Source organism: Pholis gunnellus, assembly GCF_910591455.1.
Source record: "Pholis gunnellus genome assembly, chromosome: 8".
NCBI lineage: Eukaryota > Metazoa > Chordata > Actinopteri > Perciformes > Pholidae > Pholis > Pholis gunnellus.
The window spans coordinates 21,883,316-21,906,255 of NC_136534.1; the positions used below are offsets into that span (position 1 = coordinate 21,883,316).

The window sequence follows — 22,940 nt, forward strand, 5'->3', positions numbered from 1 at the left end:
CTTGGCTGCTATACTGAATAGTCTTCCCCCCTCTTGTGGCCTGAAGGGATCGCTGCAACCTCCAGCTGCACTGTTTCAACTCGTGGGCCGACTTAAAACAAGAGAGGCAGAGGGCCACGGAGCAACATGGCAGACTGTGTTTAAGCAACAATCGTGAAACCCGGCCCAGCACCGGCATCCGCCTGAGTGGACTGGGTCAACTCCAAAATCCAAACACTGGCAGGAGTGTAACCACTAAAGAGTACATTTATATGATGTATGGCCACTGCTGCTAACTGCCAACGACCTGACGCTTGCGTCTCATTGCCATAAATACGTTTTATTAAAGAAATGAACGTTGAGCATGTGTCTGATATGATACCAGCATAGATAACACTTTAATGTGGGTGTGTGTGTGTGTGTGAGGTATTGTTTCATATTTTAAAAGTAAATATCAGGCTAATACACAATTTATTCAGACAGAATTCACCATCTACTTTAGCAACAGTGTTTGAGTCGTTGCTTTTGGCAAAATGTTGCTAGCAGGATAAAAACATAAAAGGTCAAGCAATGGTAGACTACAGCTGAGGTCATCTTCAATTAAAAAGTGATATATTTCCAGGCAGAAAAACAACCAACATTTACATTGTATTATTGAAAACATCTTTAATGGATATTTCTATTGTAACGCATTCTTAAGTGAGTACATATAGATACAAATGTTCTATCCTAGCTACAGTCAGGGCCAGATATTGTTAGGAACCAGTAGAGTGCCTGTACAAAAAGCACTCCTTCACATAGTAGTGTGTCTTCTCCAGGCTGACAGGTGGAATCTGACATTAGGCCTTGTGCTGAATTGGGGAAATTTAGTCCAAATATCAATGTCAGGGACTGCAAATCCTCAAAAGACACACTGTAGATACAGACACACAGACGTAAATCAATAACAAACTTGTGTGTCTGGACACCGTTTGGTTCCCCCCCCCCCCAAAGATATATTTTTTCTCTCTACTTGTAGAACTCGTGCTCCTGCTCGTCTTTTTTGATGACGGTCTTGTAAGCTTTTTCGAAGTCTTTGGCCAGGACGATATACCTGTTCTCACGCACGGCCAACATGCCAGCCTGAGACAGCAGAGGAACAAATAAGGAGAACATCTTAAAAATATATATATATTTATGATTCTATACACAAAGTAAAAGATTTTTCATTTTGCACTGCTCCGAGAAATAGAAATGAAAAGGGTTGGGGGTAAATCAACAGATAATTAAAGCTCTAGCTCACCTCCTGGCAGATGGAGTTGATATCGGCTCCAGAGATCTTGTCTGGTCTGGCAACATCTGTACATCAGTTAAGGACAACTGAACAATACATCAAAGCAACAGAACGTCAGAGACAAAGATTAGATAGTGTGTAAGTCCACACTCCTATGACTGGAAGATAAACATCAAGTTACCAACTGATTATATTACATTTTGTTCTATTAATATTCAATATCTGTAAATGTAACATTTTGTAAGAAATAAACTGGTTTTATTTCAACACAAGCTCCACCCTGTTGTAAGGTTTACAGTGGTAACGATACGCGATTTTAGCATCTCTGACATTTAGCCAACTTCCCATCATGAGCTCAATAACTAAACATCACTTTAACACGGTATTGAACAGAAAGGATACAGTCCTCCAGGTCGACCTCCTCAGAGAGATTCATTTTACTGGTGATTGTGGAGAAAACCAGACGTTTCTGCCGGCGGTCGGGCAGAGGGAACTCGATCTTTCTGTCCAGACGACCAGGACGAAGCAGCGCCGGGTCCAACGTGTCTGCTCTGTTGGTGGCCATGATCACCTGAGAGAGGGTTCAAATGTGAGCACGATGGTAAAAATTCAGACATAGCGTGAAATGAGGGGCATTTGGTTCCACATAAAATGTTTGCTTCTGGACCGAATGCACATATGGTTTCTTGGGCAAAGATTCAGCCAGTCCTTGGAATTGAATTTTTATTCATTGAAATGTATGAAGTTGGAACCCCCCCCTAGATAATGTATTTATTAACAGACGAAACATTCCTTGAATATAGCAGCCACCTTCTTTACAGACTGAAGGCTATTTGTGTGCAAGTCTGTGCTGCATTTCCTTGAAAGCAAAAGTCTATTCAAGGTTTTGAAGATTGACAACATGCTGGCGAAGGGGAATGAATGGCCAGAGGGCATAGTGAATGAAGCTCAAGCTCCATCAAGAGCTTTCTCTGACAGGTGGAGTAAGCTCACCTTGACATTGACGTTCTGGTCAAAACCGTCCATTTGATTAAGCAGCTCAAGTAAGATTCTCTGCACCTCCCTATCAGCTGCAGAAAAAGAGAAAAAAACAAGGTCAGACGGAATTTTTTTTTACCATGTTGTTAATGCATCTTCAAACAATACATTGGTTTGTATACATGAAGTCTACACGTTCATACCTCCAGTCTGCGCATCAAAACGCTTCGTGGCGATGGCATCGATCTCATCAATGAAGATGATGGCCGGAGCATTTTCCTTCGCCAGCCGGAAGACATCACGCACCATACGAGGGCCTTCACCCAAATACTTCTGAACAAACTCAGAGCCCACCACACGGATGAACGCCGCTGGGGACAGAGTGATCGGACAAAGATTATGACTTCTATTCACTGTGGATACTCCTTATAAATATTCTAAAATACAGTGTCTTTGTTGCTTTAAATAATGACATGTTTTATAGTGTTTGAATCCATCTTGAAATAAAACAAGACATCTCAGTACATTAACACAAGAAGGTCTCATATGGAGGACTTACCTGTAGTGTGGTGCGCCACAGCCTTGGCCAACATGGTCTTGCCACAACCTGGAGGTCCGTACATAAGGACACCCCTGGGTGGGTCAATGCCAATCTGAGAAAGGAAATAGACCAGTTAATGTGCGTCTAGTGCAGGTTTTCCAAATTTGTGTTAGAGCAAATTTGTGTTATTTCACGAGTGCGAGTGTAAAATCCCCGAAAAGCATTTGTTGTCCATGTAAAACATGTCTAATTTCTCTAGAACATCTGACCTGTTTGTAGAGCTCAAAGTGTGTCAGTGGCAGCTCAACAGCTTCTCGAACTTCCTGCTTTTGAATGTCCATACCACCAATGTCAGCATACATCACATCTGGCTTCTGGTCTGGGAGCACAAACACAGCGAAAAGGGAAAGTTATCTTTCTGATTCAAACATCGTCAACTTCATACAAGTAGTCTTCTGGTGGCAGGGAGGACGAAATTAAACGACGAGTTGTTCTTGTTTCTGTCCCTTTGGATTTAATAATCATGACTGTAGAATATTACATTTATGTATTGTTAACAGATTTGTAAAATAAATGAACCGCCAACTGATAAAGAATTCAGTGATTGGACTGCTGAGAGTAAAATCTTCTGTGACACTGGTAGAAAAACGTCATCTCCTCATCAGACCACGGCCGTCTTTGTTGAGGCGCTATTAAAACCGAACCAGAGAACCTCCGGGAGAAAGTGGTTGCGAGCGCTGTACCTGACGTCAGCATCATGATGCTGCTGTCAGCTTCAGGGGGGAGCACATCCACCAGAGCGTTGCTGTGCTTGTGCAAAGCCACCGAGGCGTTGGGCTTCAGCAGCTCTCTGTCGATGGTGCTCAGGATGCGCACATAGTAGTTGGACCCTGAGAGCAGAACAAGGGAACAGAACTCATTACAGATTTAGAACTTGTACTTCACTCTGAATAATTCAAATTTGACAGCACACAGTACATCTCTTCTAGGTTGTCTCTCAAGACTCAAGAACACGATAAAGCATTCCAATACACAGCACGATTGCCGTTTCATTCATTTTTAATTATCTGCAATGTCTGTTTAACAATCTATTTTCAGTCATTCTTTTTGTGCTTTTAATGCACACTTTTTTGTAATCCACCTATCTCTTGGAAACCTAATGCTCGTAAGAATTGAATTGTTCATTCAGTACCCCCTTAATATTAAGCTCGACATTAACTTGTGAACAAAATGTCAGCCACAGTATGAATATCTGTAAAAAGGACAACACACAACAGGAAACAACTGATTATTTTTCAGTGTTTTTGAGTGCAAATTAGAATTGTAAATTTCCTCTTAAAATGTATCATAGGTCTTATTATACATAGATTTGTTGTCACTGTTTATGTGCACAGCTGTCCATGTTGGCAGAATATATATATATATATATATATATATATATATATATATATATATATATATATATATATATATATTGTATTAATGGTACCTGTAGTGGAGCCGACAATGGCTGTGTTCTGGTCAACAGCTTCCAGGAACTGGCCAATGACAAGCGGGATGCTCTGTATCCTCTTCACCTCCTCCTGGGCGTGGAGGAACTCTTTCTTTAGGTTCTTCTGTTCATCTTTGATGTACTCCTCCTGCACCTCCAGGAACTCCAGCTCCTGCTGCAGCTTCTGCAAACGCACAGCAAAAAAGGAAAGACGGGTGAGAGCCTGCTGGAGATAAAAGTACCACACATCTGCTGGCTGCAGATAATTGACCAACGTTGGTAACGTTTGTGTGTGACCATGAATAGTTCAACCACTAAGAAAAATAACTGTTGTGTCTGATCACATAACACAAATGTAGTAATAGGTATCAGACCTTGTATCTGCTGTAGAGGTCCTCAAGATCTTCTGGTTCTGGTGCCAGAAAAGAAAGACCGGTCTGAGGTCTGGAGGTCAGTATTGCAGGCATCTCGTCCTGTGAAGGGTGAAAGCATCAGTATAACATAAAATGTTAAAACTATTATATTTAACATCACACGTCAACGAAGAGCTTGTACTCTATTTCACCCAAACAAACAAGAAAATATATATTTATGGTAATGTCACAGACTACTGAATCTTACAGAAACTTGTCGATAGACAACAACTGTATGCTCGGCTATTACCTTGCACCTAGCAAAGACAAACAGTGGCTTAGCTAACGTTCCCGTTAGCTCGTTACCGGCTAGCTTACTTAAACTGCTTCTAAAAGCAAAAAAAAGACTATTTAAAACCGAATAGTAATAATAACACAATCTCACATCAAGCTTTGCTATGTATAGCTTTCATAAAACCGTCGTCATCGTAAGCCAATCAATTTTCTCATGCTCAACAAACATCAGGCTAACGCTAGTAGCTAACGCTAGCAGCTAACTTGCGTGACAGAGCAACTAACGTTAAACTGAATAGAGAATGAATTGGCAGGTTTACATTTCGGCTGCGTTAACAAGCTAATGAGTAGTGAAATACTGCGACAAACACCAGAGGAAAGCAATACTCACACACTTAAATTCACAAAGGCCTACCAAAGAAACTCTGTCAATTTTTAAGAGAAAAACCAGGAAACAATCTCACTAATTCATACCGGGCTCTTTTCCACAGCTACGATGTCCTCCATGTTGAAATATGCCTGCCGTCTGACGTAATGACGCAACACGTTGGCAGAGGGGTTTTATGGGTAATGGAGTTCATCGCTGTGTTACAGGCAATTACTTGTTTAAATTTATTTATATTTTTATAAATTTAGTTATATTTAAAAAACAGAAACATACACTTAATAATTATTTTGGATACGAATTACTTTTGTAATGAACAGCTCTCTCATTTTAACTTGTACTTGCACATTATCATATTAATTATTATTAGATTATTGTTTCCTGACTTTTTTTGAATATTTTTTCTGTTCTCTTGCCATGTTGATTCTTTGTTGTGTGGAAAAGTACTTGGCGATAAATATTCACAGCACATTCTGTCAGACTAAATTGACATAAACCCAGATGAGACACATCTGGGTTTATTTTAAACAATACAAAATCATCTTTTAAACCGTTTTTATTTTACACAAATTCACCACATGCAGGTGTAACACAGTCCTGAAGTTAACCGACTGTGCAAGTGGGTGTGCAGAAAGATGTAATATCCTGTTGCAGAGCTGGTGGTCTTCACACCTCACATTTGTGAGGCATATCCCATGCATCAAAATACACGTCAAAAAAACTAAAACTGACTTTAAACCAAAGTACCACATCCTGTTACTGCGCTTTCATTTTTGATATGTAATTTTTAATAAAGAATTAAATAATAAAGAACATTTTTTCTATACTGCCTTTTTTATTCATTTAAATTCTTTGCAGAATTTTAAAAATACTATTTTTTGGACTGTGTGACATTTTAAAGGCGTCAGAAGATTAACATCTTCCAGCCTCTGTGGGAGTGGTGTAACATGCGCCTTCATGTGCTTCATCTGTCTGCACTCAAAAGAGGTAAAGTCGTCCGTTTAGAGACGCATGTTGAAGATCATTTTGTCTGAGATGCATCGCAGCCTCGTTGTGACGAAATGGGGATGGACACAGCGGATACTGTTCTACTTTATGGTCGCAGGTACAGTTTTTTGATTGACATATTTTTGATTTATAGATGACAGATGACAGGCTTTTTACTCATTACTCAAGTCAACACAGTGTGTTTTATCATAAATGCTTTGCAGGCTTACTTGCAGCACATTGCAATTTATACGGTTGACGTTGCTTCCTGTAAGTGATCAGGTTTCATTCAGGCGCTTTCATCCTTTCTTTAGTGATTTCTTTGCTGTGGTATTGACACAGGTGTGTGGATGTTCACGCTCTACTTTTTTTTCTGATATGTAACAAAAACAACAACATGCATCAGGTTAGATGGAGAAGGCAGAGGCAAAAACTTGTTTTTAATTCTGCATTTGGTCCATGACAAATCCAGGGAGAGAGAACCCTCACAACTTAACTTTGTATTGGTGGACCGGGACACGTCTTTTCAAATTACATTTCAAATTACATTTCAAATTACATTTCAAATTACATTTCAAATTACATTTCAAATTACATTTCAAATTACATTTCAAACCTCCTGTAAATTCTGTTTTCATATTTGGCAATTTGCTTTTTCCCTCTCTCACAAGAACCAGTTCTTGTGTTTCAATTGTTATTCTGTTATAACTTCTAAAAACTGTGATAAATGCAATCTGAGTTTGACAATAATCTGTTTTAAACCGTATCAAATATCTTTGCATGCTAGATTCTTCTCCATCATTGGATATGTAAAAAGAAAATGGAGCATCTTTGGTCTCGTGGCCTAAGTCAGCAAGGCTTGTGGGTAGCACACTAAAATATTGAAAATTTCCATGATTAATATCTCGACCATCATTTAAAAAAATATTTTGGGGGTTCTTTTTTGCTCTTATTGGATAAGAGTGTAAAGGTAGAGGAGAAAGAGAGAAGGGGATATGTAACAAAGGTAAAAAGCCTGAATTGATTCGAGGGAGTTGCGGTTATTTAACATTCAGCTATCAGGACGCCCAAAATAATTGTTATCACTAATGAATGTGTAAACACAGTCTTCAATCTCTTTGTTTCAATCTTTTATCCAAAAGTTTTGTCTTCCTTTTAAAAGCTTTACAACATTCTGGTAAAATATTCCAAGATCATGCAGCAACTACTGGGCCAACATAAGTAAAAAAGTGAAAACAACTTGTCATGTGACAACTTTTACTTGACATGTTGTTGGTAAATGTTTGGCTGCCATTGACCAAAAAGGAAGTGGCAACCTCAACAACTGAAAGCAGAAACCAACATACGCAGAAGACACATATCCTCTTATCAGCTTAATACAAGAACAATATATTGTAGGCACTTTAAAGCTGCTCGGAAAATCCCCAATTATTAAATTTGAGGAAAATAAGTCTAATTTCACTTCTTCTTTATGATCAAATAATGCATTGAGTCTGAAAGAGACAAGGTTTGGTAGCTGCAGTTTCTTGCTGCTGAGCTGTGCATCTCTTTGTCTGCATTTGGATTTTTATTTTCGTGCGTCCACTAACTGCAAAGATGTGTCTAATTTAAGACACGTAAAAGCCTCAAATGTCACAAGGATTTACTGGCAGATTTTAAATCGTAGAACAAAGCGTTGCAATCTCTTAAACTCGTGCTAACCAAAGACCTTATTTCAGGCATCTTACCCATTAACTTTGAGATGAGCGAACTGGAAGTGCATAAATGCTGACTCATTGCCGGGTTTAGGACTCATTCCTGCACCTTTCTGTTAAACTGGAAACTTAAACTCACATGTATAAACCTTGTGGTCTTTGCTTGTGTCAGTCGCTGGCAGTAGCTAAACTCACCTCCGTCATAACACAATTGAAAAGAGATGGAGGTTGAGAAGTTTGGTGAAAGATACTGTGAAGGTTACTTTTAACAGGAAACTGCTCATTCATTGTTTTTTCTTTCTGTTTTTCAGGTACTCGCTCTCTGGTCACAGTCCACCAGCCTCCTGTGCTCACCGCTGCTCTGGGTCATGACGTCATGATGCCGTGCCTTCTCAATCTCTCCCACGATGAGGGAATGGTGACCCTGCCGGTTCTGTACTGGATGTACTTAACACAGGACAACACTGACAATCCCAGACTGTGGTCCCCCTCTGAGAAATATGAGGGCCGTGTTGAACTTCTGGACAAAAGTCGGAACACTTCAAACAAGTCCATAGTCCTGAAGAATGTCCAGTGGGCCGACAGTGGGAAGTACCTGTGCAAACTCTCCATCACCACACAGAAGGCTAAAAGTTTCAGGAAGAAAGGAAATGAAACTTCACTGAAGGTTTATGGTGAATACAAGGTTTTAGATTGTTCTATTCCTATTAAGATTCAAATATCGGTGCATTGACGCATGAGGAAACATGCTGGCTGTGATTTTGTCCTTATGAACTTCTCAAGAAATGTTGACATGAAAGAAAATCCCCTTCTGGCCTTTGTTTTTATGACCAAGTTATACAATGTGGGTGATATGAAGAAGAACGCAGATAAACAGAAGTCTGAGTGCATTGATTTTGACAATGAACTGAAGTTCATGACAATGTTAGAACTTTGGTTTAACGTCTTGCGGCCCACCACTTCAGTCCAGACTGAAATATCAGTGCTAAGCATTGTCTATGTTTCACACCTACATTTGGGATTAAAGATCATCACAATTATCTTATTTACATTTTCTGGGAAGAGTGAAGTTAAAGTGAGATCCTGACGTTTGGATCGATCATAGAATTAGTTTGTGTAACTGAGCATTGTATCTTGTCTTGTGGTCCAGTCCAGGAGGAGGAGGATTTACACGTTATTGTCCTATTATTCCTAGTTAATAAAGTTACATTCAACTGATTCATTACAACTGCTCCAATAAAAAAATAAAAAAATAAACTCAAACTTAAATATCACTGATAGATAAAGTTAATATATGACATTTTTAGCTCTAAACTAAAAGGAAAAATATGCTTGCTGACAAACAAGTATTTAAAAGGTTATTATAGAACATATAAACCCCTACAATTTAGCTTTAAGCTAATTCTTTAAGGCAAAAACTATTCTGTATTGGTATCCAGATTGCTTCTGTACATGTGAATACGAGCACCAGTCTTCATGGTATATGAATGTGCAGTGTAGGCTAAAACATTTAGAAGTTGGAGAAGAATTTTATGAACGTTGACAGAACCTTCAATGCAAATGAGTGTGTTTCTGAGTGTGTTTTAACGTGCCGTGTACACACCTGTGTATCTGCCTGCGTCTCTTTCAGACACCATGATCTTTAACCTCACCGCTCACAATGACTCTCTGCTCTGGTGCGAAGTAAACGTGACTCCGGATCCCGGATTTGTTTTGTCCATTTTTCACGATGGATGCAAACTCCAACCTGCTGACTCCGCTCCAGGAGATGCGGGCGCAGTACTGCCCTACGTCACCTTCTCCGACACCGTCCCGCTGAGGAGTGAAGGAGAATACGAGTGTCAGCTGCACCTGAACGGAGAACTGATAACGAAAAGCATCTTCCACTACCATTCGCCTGGTAATAATCTCTGTACTGAAGATTATAGAATAACACAAAAGCTGCCATAAACATACTGCTCACCCAGTTATTGTAAATGTTCAGCCTGCAGGCTTCCACACAACATGAACTCTGACATCTTTGCTGTGGTTCCAGCATCTTTCCAGTTATCCATCCACATCTGCAAAAAAGCGTTTCTCTTCTAACTAGAAAAGCCTTGAGTGTGAAAAACAACCGTGGATATAATTTTAAAGCTGCACACGACAATTTCAAGGCGTCATTGGCCCGAAGTCCTGCACTTATGTCGACAACACTTGTTTGACCTTTTCTCCTTAGTGGCTGACTTTGATGGAGACGCTGCAAAAAACGGTTCCCTAACATGTCCGACAACTGCCTCGGGTGAGTCTGTCCAAAACAGATTCAGGAAAAAATGTTCACACACGTCACAAAAAGGCATTTGTGGACCGAGTGGAATCTAGCGATGCAGATAGTTGGCTTTGTTTTAATTGGAGAAATGATTACAATAAACCCAGCACTCTTTAATCCTTAATTTCTGGAGGATTACGCTTCATGTCCTCGGTTTTGTGTTTCTCAGAGGCAGCTGTGGTGGTGTTTCCAGAGCCGTGGCTCCTGTATATGGCTCTCCTCCTGGTGCCCATCGTCATCCTGCTGAGCCTCGCAACTGCCCTGCTGATGTACAGATGCTGAGAGTTTGTCAACATCTGGCTGAAACGGAAAGGCTTAGCAATGGACAGTCAGCTTATGTCCATTGAAGTTAACAGGGGGAGCACTTTCAATGAAAATATTGTGCATGGTAAAATAAACATACTACAGGCAAAACTGTTCCTGCGCTGTCAAATATTTACATGGCGACATCTTAATTCAGGGGCAGAACCCACCCACAGAATCCCCAAATCCACAATGAACCAGCCAGCCACTTCATGGTGCTTCACAGAACATCTGATGTGGAGTGCACATTGAAACGAAGGAGGATTGTTTTTCAACCATTAATGCATCCACAATCTTGGCATAGAATAGAAATGCACATGCCTGAAGAGTGGAGTTTTATAACTTCTAATCAGGAGTGGCAGTGTATCCAGTGAATTAGGTTGTTTTAAAGTAAAACTCTGCATGGCGGCTTGCGATTTAAATCAGGTGTTTTGTGAGCTCACGTTGCCCCCATCACTGTAGTTTCTTCAGTCGTCTTGAACCTGTAAAGTTGGAAAATATCATGTAGACTATATATATATATATATACCACATGAAGTGGACTGCAAGGTGTAAATAATGTCAGATAAGTCAACAAAACTGTTTCAGCCCCTGAACCGAATTGTGATGGTATATTGTGATGATATGTCAAGGTCAAATAAATCATGAAATCATGGTAGTTCAATTTTTGAGGGGAAAAATGCATCAAAGGAAGCAAAACAAGATTGACATCTGTGGCCTCCTCTAATTATTTGTAAACTGTTTCACAATGTAAACTGTATATGACTGTGAATAATATTACATAGAGAGGTGATAGAGTATCAAAGGGCATTTTAAATTGTAGACTATGTTATTGTTCACTGATCTTTTGTTAAATGTACAGTCTCACGTTGACACTATCATTTGGTTTTTTTTTGGGGGGGGTTGATTTCTCAGGAACAGTTCGCTCTGAATCAGATCGCTGCCCACACGTTCCTCTTTCATCAGAAATGTAAACATGAGCAACAGTTTCAGTAATGCAATAATATTCCACTGGCTTAACTTTCAGCATAAACCTAAACAACAAGCAATCAAGGGAAAAATCGGTGCCTAAAATTAAGAGACAAAACTCAAATCACCTTTTAATTCAAATGCATCGCCTATCGATGCATCAAACCTGCCTTTTTGTACAAGAATCACTGAAGCACGAGTGGATATTTATATTATCTCTTGTTGCTGTGATTGAAATTAATCCACAAATTTTCAAATAAGGAAAACGGATGTTAGTGGAATTAGGTACAGGAAGGTCACACACACGCACACACACACACACAGGAAGGATGTATTTGTCAGAGCGAGGACAGGCAAGCAATCAGCACAGTAATCCTCACTGCTGGCATGATGAAATGGCCAAAACGAGAGATCAGTGCGCATGCACACGCACGCACACGCACACAGACACACAGACACACAGACACACAGACTGGACTGATTCCCCTCTGAGTCAGACAGTGAGTCAGTGCACCTGTGGTTATGTTACATGTGGTTGTGTGGCTGTGTGTGCATGCCCGTTTATGTGTGGATTAATGACTAAATCAGAGAGCAATGGTGGCTGGAAGAGTGGGTTGAAAACCTTGCAGTTAAAATGTCTGACAGGCAGGCTGAGAACGGGACAGGCGAGTAAATAAGAAACTTTCCATGAGTGATTTAATGACAAACACTTAGTTTTAAGGCGAGTAACCCGAACACAAATGGAAAGCTCTGGTTTCATTATATTAATGAAAGTTGCATTGCTTTGTCAAGTAGACAACTTGAAATATTCTAATATGAAATAGGAGTTTGAAAAAAGCAACAGCCTAGTCATGACGGATTATGAGACAAAGGACACAGACATATACCTGTCAACAGCACCACAAACAGCCTCCAAAATGACCGTTTAAACTTGAACTTTCTAACACAGCTTCAACTAATAAAAGTGGACTTTATATAATATAACCTTCATGGAGGGAAGATTTATTGCAGGGCTGTTGTGTTCGACTGCTCTAGTTTTAGCAAGGTGAGCTCACTCTTTGTCTCTGCTTTGCTCTGCCCTGCACATTTATGATCTCTGTGTATCAATCATTTATTGTTTTTATTTTGCATCCTTTATTATATGTCATAATCAAATTATTTCACGTAGACTTTTGGTACACAGTAAAATCGACAGTGTCAATGCAACACTTAAAGAGTAAATTTTAACACTGATTCAGTGAACATATGGTCCCTATCTACAGAGTGTTAAAGTAACACTGGACATAGTGTTACATTTTTAGAGTCAATTTAACAATGGTTAGAGTTAATATTTTACACTACACTACACTGAGAAGTGTTACTCAAATTTGACACTATGATGTAAATAACACTTGTAGTGTTATTTCAATTTGACACTAGGACGTTTTTAGTGTTAATCAAAATTAACTCTAATTAAGTTACTCTTCATGAGTGTTAGACCTACTTGACACTAAGTGTTGATTAATAAATTACTCTAAATAGTGTTGATTTTTAACTGACTCCTGCCAGTGTTAAAAACACATTACTCCTGTATTAACTCCCTATTAGAGTTATTGTTAACTAACACTTCATTTTTAATGTACATTTTTTTAAATAAAATAAACTCTTCAACAGAATAACTTTGAAGTGTTTTGCAATTTTCTACTTTACTATGTCCAGCTAAGACAGTTAACACAGAACTAAAAATGTTTACAGGGGAAAAAACAATGAAAACCATTAAATACATTAATAGAAATAACCATATACATTTTTCATTATCTTGTAGCTCCCATTTGTGCGACATTGTGGAACAATAAAAAGGGTTATATCTGTATATCTTTGTTTCAATACCAAATTGTGCAGTAAGATTCAATATTGGAATTTTTGATTTACCACAGCTTCTATTCCATCAGGTGTTCAAATAATATTTTTAAGGAGATTCACAGATTTTCAACCTGTGTGTGAAAAATGTCTGCAGTTGGAGATATATTCTGTGTCCATGTAGTAGTATGCATGTCAAATGATGTTGTTGATGCTGAAAGAACAACACAACAATTGAATAGCAATGACACTTTTATGCTAAATTGCAAAACATAGGAAAATACAAAAAGCATAGGCAAATTTTGCCTTTTTGATCGTAAATTCCAGTACATTGGTTTCTTGCTTTCAAATCTGACACCGAGAACTTTTTAGACAGGTTCAACAGTTTTCCATTTCTTTTCAAAATACAATCTTCGGTTTGATTCAGAATTTAGTGATGTAAAAGGGTGCAAACAAACATGCAAACATCTACATCTTAAAATATATGCCGTAACACTTTCATGGTTGCATTAAATGGCAATATGGTACTACAAAAAGGGACGAATCGTTTGGTCCATACGCCATTTGAACATCTACTACTTTATAGTAGAGCAACTCTTCAACATGTAACACCTTAAGTGCCTGAAATGGCTTGAACACAATTTTAAATGCATGGTAATGTTCATCAAAACAAATGGTTTCGACACCTGAACCAGTAAGTATAACTTGCTCATCTTTCACAATAACAGTCCTGATTTTACAAAATACTGGCATGTCATCAGCTACCTCAACACATACTAATAAACCAGGGCGATATTCAGTGCCATGGTGCTTTACCCACTTCGCTGACAGAACATTAGTAGATATTGCAACAATACAACTGTATTTATAGATAAGCCTACTCAGTTATTTCCTTCAATGTATGAATTAACTACTGTAGAAGTCTAGCCCGAATCTCTGCAACACGTGGGCTCTCCTGGACCTTGCCGATATCTATGTTGTACACAGTTGTCTGTACGAAGGTGTACATGTTGTGGAGCAGCTTACTGTACATGGTACCAAATACAAAGTGCACCTTAAATAGTTCATCGAAAGCACCAAGAGAACTAGTTGACTTGCATGGTATGACCTGCTTGTCCAGAACAATGAAGAATTCATGGATGGTGCTCCTCTTCATCCCAACAGCAAGTAGATAGGGCTGAGTGGTGCTGTTGATGGTATCAACGTGTTCCTGGATGCTTGTTCCACTCTGAGAGTAAAAAATATTGCAAAAGTTAAACGTTGAAAAGCACAGATATAAATGGTTTAAATATCTCTGGCTCTTAAATTATTACTGTAGGTATATAAAAAAAGTAAGTAACTGTATCCATCAATTTAACCAATCAATATTTAACCGTCAGTAAAACATATATTTTTTTACACCAAAATCAATTTCCCACATGGGATATAATACAGATGGCACAGGCCTGAAGAATAAATAAAAAGTATAATTTCACCATAAGTACCTTAGTTTTTTTCAATGGTTGTCTGCACAACTTAATATCAAGCAAGACTTCCTGGATTCTGTTGTCATTATATGCACCCTATTTGTTTCAAAATGAAAAAAAACAACACCTTTGACATCGCTATAATAAATCCCTACAATACAAACCTTCTTGAACACAACAAGATGCTTTTCAGCCACGGTTGCGGACACCTTGCCCGGTCTTTTCCGACCTTGGGCTGAGGGAGGAATCAGGTGGAGGAGGAGGATAATGGAAGAAATATCACTGTCCCACCCTATACACAGAAACAAGAAAGCTAAATGTTATGTAATGGTACTATAATCTTAAAATTAAAAAACACCATTTCTTTAAAGCTACAGATGAACCAAGAAAAATTGACACAGGAAAAAGTCAAAGCCCTAGACAAAGTAAATCAAACTACCAGAGGCAAGAGTCGCATCATCCATTTCCTTTTCATTTGCCGAAGCTTCTGCGCAATGAATCAGTTCTTCAAGGTCACTTGTGGTCGGGAGAGCCTTGCTCAGCTGGATGACCTTTTGTTTAAATGTAGTAGGCCACCTAGATAGAGAATACTTGTTTAATCATATATTCCATTCCACAAACTGGGTTTTTAGCTTTGGACTAATACAGAGCTGGAACCAACCTCTCCAAAAACTTGGCAGCTACATCTTCTCCAAACTGCATGATGAAGTCTTGCTCAATCTGCGAAAGTTTTAAGAAAAAAAGAAAAACTTAAATGGACAATTCTTCTTATTTTATGTGTGATTTTATGAGGTACCTATTGATAGTTGGTGTGTTAGCTAAAAATGTCCCCCTAAAAACATGTATATCAGTTCAAGTTTACGCTATGTTTAAAATAATTTGCTGCTTTACTTTGCCTGCCAGACAGCCTTTTCTGACAGGAAAACAGTATTTTCCTACTGATTTCGCCTATGCAGTTTGGTTGGTTTGGAGATATGACGGCAGTTGTGAAAATATTCAAAACATAGCCTACACTTCAACTGATATAGATTTTCTTTAGGTGGACCTTTTTTAAGTGTCTAAAATACCTTTGCTGCAGACCCCATCCACAGGGGTTCATTGTTTAGTCTCTTTGCTAGTCCCATTAAAACATTAATTTACATTTGATTCGTATAATGCACATTTTGGGGGGAAAATAATCAATTACCAGGCCTTTGACATCTTTGAAGCGTGGAAATTCACTTAAGACGTCTGAGGATGTTTCTTCATTGAGGACCATATTATGACGATATTCAAATGTCATCTTCATCTTCTGCATGATAGTGGCCTCATCAGAAGAATACTTCATGAACGATATGGCCTCCTTGCATTGCTCTTCACTAAGGGTCATCTCAGGACTAAATGAGGCATCTCTTCTAGCTGTTGGCCCTCCACCAGTCTGACGTGATGACCCTCTGACCTCTGATGAAGCACTCCTCCTCTGGATGGTTTTTAGCCTCCATGCTAGATAACCAGTGCCACTTTCACCATCGTAGAAATGTTCCTTTAAATTTGAATAAAAACAGGATGAAATGTTTATGAAAACAGCAGAAGTTATGAAGATTGTGAAATTGGATAAATGTAATACAAGATTATTTGTATGGTCTCAATGCTTTGAACACTTGAATATTTGTAAATAGCTATTCACCATTTTCAAATAGTGAATCATACATCAGGTCTCTTAAGTACAACTATGTAAGTCTGCAGTTTGTGCGAGTCATAAATTAGGGCACATTGGTGTGATCAAAGGTACTTATGTTGTTGGCTTCTTTCTTTCTTTTGTACTGCCTACATCAGGTATGCTATACAGTCCAATAAAACAATCTATAACAGTCTAATTGCTTTATGTATTGTAGTTTCTGTATATTTGTGTTAAGGAACCCCTTGTAAACACATTGGTTCATCTCGAGGGGTTATCCTAATTAAGTTGTTGAAATAACTAGAACACATAAAAAGACTTACATATCCATTTTTGGAATATGGATCCATCAGGTATGGGAACAGGGCAACTATGCCTTTAGCATACATCTCTCTCACATGTCGTGGCGGTGCCGTCCTGATAAGGGAAGAGTGAACAATTCAATTATCGGCAAGGCTTACAATAGATTTCAGAGCAATAAGAATTGAAGAATGCCACTTAATAAAAATGAATGAAACAAATGGTTGGTAAAACAAGTCTCAGCTCTTGTTTGCAACAGGATGGCAGGCTGAAAAATTTACAAACAGTCTCTAAATCACCATAAAACTAACTGTGATGGAAGCGGAGAAGATAATGGAGGACAGGTGATGCAACCAGCCATGGCAGTGCACTGCGGATTGTGCAGGGCAGGTGATGAGCTGCAATGGCTGGCAGTGCTTTCAGCACCCCAGCAAGATAGATGCTCAATGTTGCCATTTCTCCGATGTGAGAATCTGATGTCTTAACACTACAGATAATTCAATTTAGTGTGGCGCTGAGCTGAAAACAAATACATCTTTGTATTGAACAGCCAAATCCCATTGATGGACAAAATTCTGTGTTGGATACAGTGCTATAATAAATATTAATATTTTTCCACAAGCATAGAAGAAAGATGTGCTTAAAGACATTGAAAATACCCATGAGTTTCCGTCATGTCCCCAGCAAGTATGTTAACCATCTGTCGCCGTGAGGAGTCAGTCAGACCTTTCGTCCGGTTATATTCTTTGGCAATACGGTCTCCACCAGGTTTTTTGGCCAGCGCAGATTGAACCAACTGTGAAATGAGAGTAGATGACAAGACAATATTCAATAGAAATTAAATGATGATTGAACAATTGACAATCGATACACAGGATTTTAATTTATTTTTTATAAAAGGGGGCAATCCCAAAGGAAGCTAACGTTTTACACATCAACTAACATGTTTGGCATCTTGATCCTCCTTCTGCCTTTTTCTGGAAGGGCTGTAATCTTCATCTAGGATGACTGTATCATCCGAGCTGCAGGATAGAAGTTCTAGGAAGACCATATTATTAGGGCTGCAGCCTGAAAGGTCCACCGAAGCATTGGTTGTGACATCAAGCAGTGAACTGGTGGACGAAGTTGTCCCCTTGGAAGAGCCAGGTGAACTTGTTCCCTGGGGATCTATGTGTTGTTTAGGAGAAAGAAGGACGAGAGGTAAACAACAACCTCAACGTGTAACTGAGTCTTATTCAACATTCCATGAACTATGCTGAAAGAAATGGTAATCAAGATAGAACAAGTCTACCATTGTCAAATCTGATGGTAAATACGCCAGTGTTGGGCTGCTGTGCAACTTCTTGAAAGACATCTGCATCCACTTCTGTTCCCGTATCATCAAATACTCTGATGCCTTCAGTGACAGGTGGGATGCAGAACTTCATGAAAGCTTAAGGGGGAAAAAATACATACGAGATAATAAGAATAACAGAGTATAAACCCAAAACACTGTAAGTGATATCTTTTGACTTTGCCAGTAAATGTAGCTTACCAGAAAGCGAGACACTCAAAAGTCATGAAGTGACATCTGCTTTCCTTTTGTTTTTACAATGGAGTATGACTGATGACTTACCAGCATTCAAAAATGCATCCAAGCTTGGTTCGTTGACCTTGACATATTTCTGTTCGTTATAGATTTTCGCTATAATCAACATGATAGGATCTGTAATAACAACAAAATGAAACCATATTATTATCTATATCACAAAATACTTTTGTATTTGGGTTTAAAAAAAATCCCAATCAGCATTTGTCCAATTGCAAATTAAAGGTAACTGGACTCTGTGTGGTGCCCCTATGACATGCAGGCATAAATAATGTTGATGTGTGGAAACAAAGACCTATGTTAGTATTAATTAATTAGAAGTTGTTACCTACCATCACTGAACCGTAGCAAAGAATGGGGAAATCTGAAAAAAGTATAGACATTCCCTGTTATTAAAAGGAATAAATGTAAAATAATATTTAACTTATATCCTGGAATGATACAATTTAACAAAATACACAAGAAGACAGTAAGATGAGAGTGGCCAAATCAGTGTCTTATCTTTCTGAAAATATCAGATCAGATGACTCAATTAGGCTCATTAGGAAATAAGGCTCTGATGTTTCATCATTATTTGTCTATTTAATAAAAGGTGAAACACTCCATCAGCTATGTCCACATGAAATAATAGTATTTTGTCATTTCTTTTCTGTGCATATTTTGGTATCTACTTTACTGTCTCTCTTCATCAGGCTACATGATTGTGACACAGTTTGAACGCCATTAGCTTGCATATTTACATTAGGTAGATAGCAGAATTAGTAGTAGTTTTGAAGTACGATATACTGTGTGTATACTATGGAATGTAGCTACTGCTCTGTCAACACGCTTCTGTCCTGACTTCAGCACACTACACTGTGTTCTGTTAATTCACCTGTAAATATTACCTGCTAGCCGGTGCCATTTGAAAGCCACACTCATGCAGTAGCTCCAGACAGTATTCTACTTTCTTAAAATTCACTTCACCTGGTTAACGTAACTCTCTCTGCTGTGCACTGACTTACCTACGTGTGTGCGCGTGCTAATCGGTCAGGGAGTTTCAGCTCTAGCACAGGTAGCATGGAGAGGTTGCAGCATGATAATAAAATGCACCGCAACGTCAACGGGTATCGCTGTAAGTGCGTTAACGTCGGTGCTTCAGTTATCAGAATGGGACCGTTTAATAGCGAGTTTCGGAAACCCTACCAATCAAAATCCCGGGACGAGTTTCTCAATAAAGACACGTGCAGTAAAATCACGTTCTCTTTACCGTATGAGATGACGCAGTGAAGTTTTAACACTGAAATTTAACACTGACAAGCTTTTGCTAACCACACATTAGAACGGACTGACAGTAATTAAACAGCAATGTGGCGCTCACGTTACTTTGAAAAGTGCTTATTCAGTGTAACTAGCCGAAAAAGAAGCGGTTATATGCAGTAAATAATTAATACAAAACTAATTTGTTTACTCACTAACTTGAAAGTAATCCTAGGAGTGTCCGAAGGTTTGTCCTGGATAATGTCACTAATGATAGTTGAAACAACTCCCCGCACATGCAGTCTTTGCTATTTTATTGTAATCTATGGACATTCAAAATTATAAAACACGTAGAGTTTAACGTTATACTTGTTAGCCTTAATTGATGTTGCTTACGCATTTAAGCTAGCTTTCAACTCAGTCACGTTAGCTCTCTGCAATTCGGTATTTCAAGACACAAAAACAGCTCACGTCTAAGTTGAACAATAATATAATGTTAGTCTAAAATACTGTGTCTGCTGAAATGTAAAAAGTTGGTATAATAATTGATTTAAAACAACTTACCACAGTCTTTTGAGACGGAAAAAGGCGCGGTGCTGAAACTCGTGGTCTGGTTGAAAAGAGAAGGAGGTGGGGTGGGGCTTTCTAGAGTAAAGAGTTATTTCCAGATTACACTAACATCTTCATCAAAACTCTTGCTTTTGTTGTAATAACTCTGAAATAGTCAATTTATTTTAACACTGTATATTTTACACTGACATTTTTAACTCTGATTATTTTCACCAACACTGGCGGCTATATTGGTTGCATTTACTCTTGCAGTTGTTGTAATAACTCTGAAAGAGTCCATATACTTTGACACTGCATATTTGACACAGGGGAATTTGCTGTGTAATCCTCACTGCTGGCATGATGAAATGGCCAAAACGAGAGATCAGTGCGCATGCACACGCACGCACACGCACACAGACACACAGACACACAGACTGGACTGATTCCCCTCTGAGTCAGACAGTGAGTCAGTGCACCTGTGGTTATGTTACATGTGGTTGTGTGGCTGTGTGTGCATGCCCGTTTATGTGTGGATTAATGACTAAATCAGAGAGCAATGGTGGCTGGAAGAGTGGGTTGAAAACCTTGCAGTTAAAATGTCTGACAGGCAGGCTGAGAACGGGACAGGCGAGTAAATAAGAAACTTTCCATGAGTGATTTAATGACAAACACTTAGTTTTAAGGCGAGTAACCCGAACACAAATGGAAAGCCCTGGTTTCATTATATTAATGAAAGTTGCATTGCTTTGTCAAGTAGACAACTTGAAATATTCTAATATGAAATAGGAGTTTGAAAAAAGCAACAGCCTAGTCATGACGGATTATGAGACAAAGGACACAGACATATACCTGTCAACAGCACCACAAACAGCCTCCAAAATGACCGTTTAAACTTGAACTTTCTAACACAGCTTCAACTAATAAAAGTGGACTTTATATAATATAACCTTCATGGAGGGAAGATTTATTGCAGGGCTGTTGTGTTCGACTGCTCTAGTTTTAGCAAGGTGAGCTCACTCTTTGTCTCTGCTTTGCTCTGCCCTGCACATTTATGATCTCTGTGTATCAATCATTTATTGTTTTTATTTTGCATCCTTTATTATATGTCATAATCAAATTATTTCACGTAGACTTTTGGTACAACCTTGCATTTCACCACATAGTCTGCTTAAACCTTTGAATCTTGTGTTGGAAATCCTTGTTCAGGTTTCAGATTCAGAACTGTTTTTCATGTGATATCAGTGACTGTTCTCTTTGCCAACACGTGGTGGTTTCTGGAAGCAATGAAAACATCATATAAAATCACTGTTGCCATAACAACGGTTTTATACTTCCCTCTCCTCCTCCTCCTCCTCTTCTTTCTCCATCCCTCAGCTGCAATGCATCACACCCTCTCTCCTCCTCCTCCTGCATGCACCTCCCTCCCTCAGCCTTCACCCGTCCCAAAGACTGATTAGCGCGCCATCCTTCCACCGACACACCATTTCATCTCTGGAGATTACTGAATACATTTTTTTTCGGTGCGTGTTTCCCCTCCGCTTTTCTTCATTTTGACGTCTCGCGCAGCGTCTCCGGGAGGAACTTTGACTTTGTGTCTCGGAAAGTCATTTCCCAACGCGTGACTCTTCTTGAAGGCAACAAGTATAGGCTAAGAGATGTTTGTCTTTTTTTGTTTTTCTGTGTCGTGCGCTGATCCTTGAATCTCTCCGATGGTCCCCGGAGTGACGGCGGAGCTACTTCTAGCATTTGACAGCCTGACGCGGGATGGATGCCGTCCACCTCTGAACCATCAACAGGACGAGACGTGTCAAGGATATCAGTGAGGAGAGGCAAACGCGCACAACTCGTTTTTTAAAAAGGGGGATATTGATAAAGAGGTGACCGGTAAAAGGACGCTGCGCTCGGCTGTGCTGCGCGTTTGTGGGATTTTTCTTTGTTTAAAGAGGACGGACCGGATTTAATGCTTTTATTTTTTCAAACCACATGGCTTAACTGATGTGGGCAAACAGTGGATTAATTCACATGAATGAGTCAGAAGTGAAACAGACCATGCACACCGCCTACAGCTTTACATGAAGAGATATAGTTGTGGTGCTGCAATTTGGACTGTAGAAAGACAGCAATAACTCTGATATAACACTTAAAAAATAGGGTGATAGTTGCAACTTCTTCCAAAGCCAAAGAGAGGCGGAAACAAGCGAGAGGATACCTGCTTCCATTTGCCATCCCACTCAGACTGTAGATCCATAAAGCACCTTTCTGCCCAGGTCTTTAGTCACACATGAGGGGAATTCACACATGCAATATTTGACATAATAATAGACCTTTTAACTGCGCACTCTTTGCACGAGTCTCTCACGCGCTGCGTCTTCCATATTCAGCACAAATTCCTCAGCCTCGTCCCTGAGATAGCAGTCTTCCAGTGGCTTTTATGGTCAATCACTGACACTGCCGTTCATCGGCCGATCATTTATCTGTGTGTCAGTGTACTGGCATTATCTGGTGCACACAGTCTCATTGTGGAGCTCAACAGGCCTACGGGTGTGCCACAGAGATATAAATAGTTGAACAAAGGCCCTTTTGGTGCTCACGAGAGGCCGAAACCTGAAACCCGGAGTGATTCGTCTCTCCGGTAACTCTACACGCTCACACAATGAGAGGCTGGACAAAATAGAGTGATTTAGATCCTGAGCCAAGGCAGCAGGGCACCCGCTTTCCACGCTGATGCTGTCAGGTTTTTCAAGAA

General features: G+C 39.3%; 2 protein-coding genes across 2 annotated transcripts; one reads left to right on the forward strand and one right to left on the reverse strand.

Moving 5' to 3' along the window:
* Positions 1-616: 616 nt before the first annotated feature.
* psmc4 (proteasome 26S subunit, ATPase 4) lies at positions 617-5,444 on the reverse strand. Its single transcript, XM_079165550.1, has 11 exons — positions 5,385-5,444; positions 4,638-4,736; positions 4,261-4,447; positions 3,515-3,661; positions 3,041-3,150; positions 2,790-2,883; positions 2,434-2,601; positions 2,246-2,322; positions 1,655-1,823; positions 1,262-1,317; positions 617-1,101 (listed from the first exon to the last, which is right to left on the reverse strand). The coding sequence occupies exons 1-11, from the start codon at positions 5,415-5,417 to the stop codon at positions 988-990; spliced, it is 1,254 nt and encodes a 417-aa protein (XP_079021676.1). The 5' UTR covers positions 5,418-5,444; the 3' UTR covers positions 617-987.
* An 865-nt stretch (positions 5,445-6,309) lies between these two features.
* Positions 6,310-11,217, forward strand: LOC306700086 (uncharacterized protein). Its single transcript, XM_079164986.1, has 5 exons — positions 6,310-6,400; positions 8,288-8,650; positions 9,607-9,876; positions 10,192-10,254; positions 10,451-11,217. The coding sequence occupies exons 1-5, from the start codon at positions 6,331-6,333 to the stop codon at positions 10,561-10,563; spliced, it is 879 nt and encodes a 292-aa protein (XP_079021112.1). The 5' UTR covers positions 6,310-6,330; the 3' UTR covers positions 10,564-11,217.
* Positions 11,218-22,940: the final 11,723 nt, after the last annotated feature.

Coding starts and splice junctions, on each gene's coding strand:
- psmc4 (XM_079165550.1), bottom strand. CDS start 5,417: ATGGAGGACATCGTAGCTGTGGAAAAGAGCCCG. Junction 4,448..4,637: donor ACCTCTACAGCAGATACAAG/GTCTGATACCTA, acceptor GTGCGTTTGCAG/AAGCTGCAGCAGGAGCTGGA. Junction 2,884..3,040: donor ACTTTGAGCTCTACAAACAG/GTCAGATGTTCT, acceptor TTCCTTTCTCAG/ATTGGCATTGACCCACCCAG.
- LOC306700086 (XM_079164986.1), top strand. CDS start 6,331: ATGCATCGCAGCCTCGTTGTGACGAAATGGGGATGGACACAGCGGATA. Junction 6,401..8,287: donor GTTCTACTTTATGGTCGCAG/GTACAGTTTTTT, acceptor TCTGTTTTTCAG/GTACTCGCTCTCTGGTCACA. Junction 9,877..10,191: donor CTTCCACTACCATTCGCCTG/GTAATAATCTCT, acceptor TTTTCTCCTTAG/TGGCTGACTTTGATGGAGAC.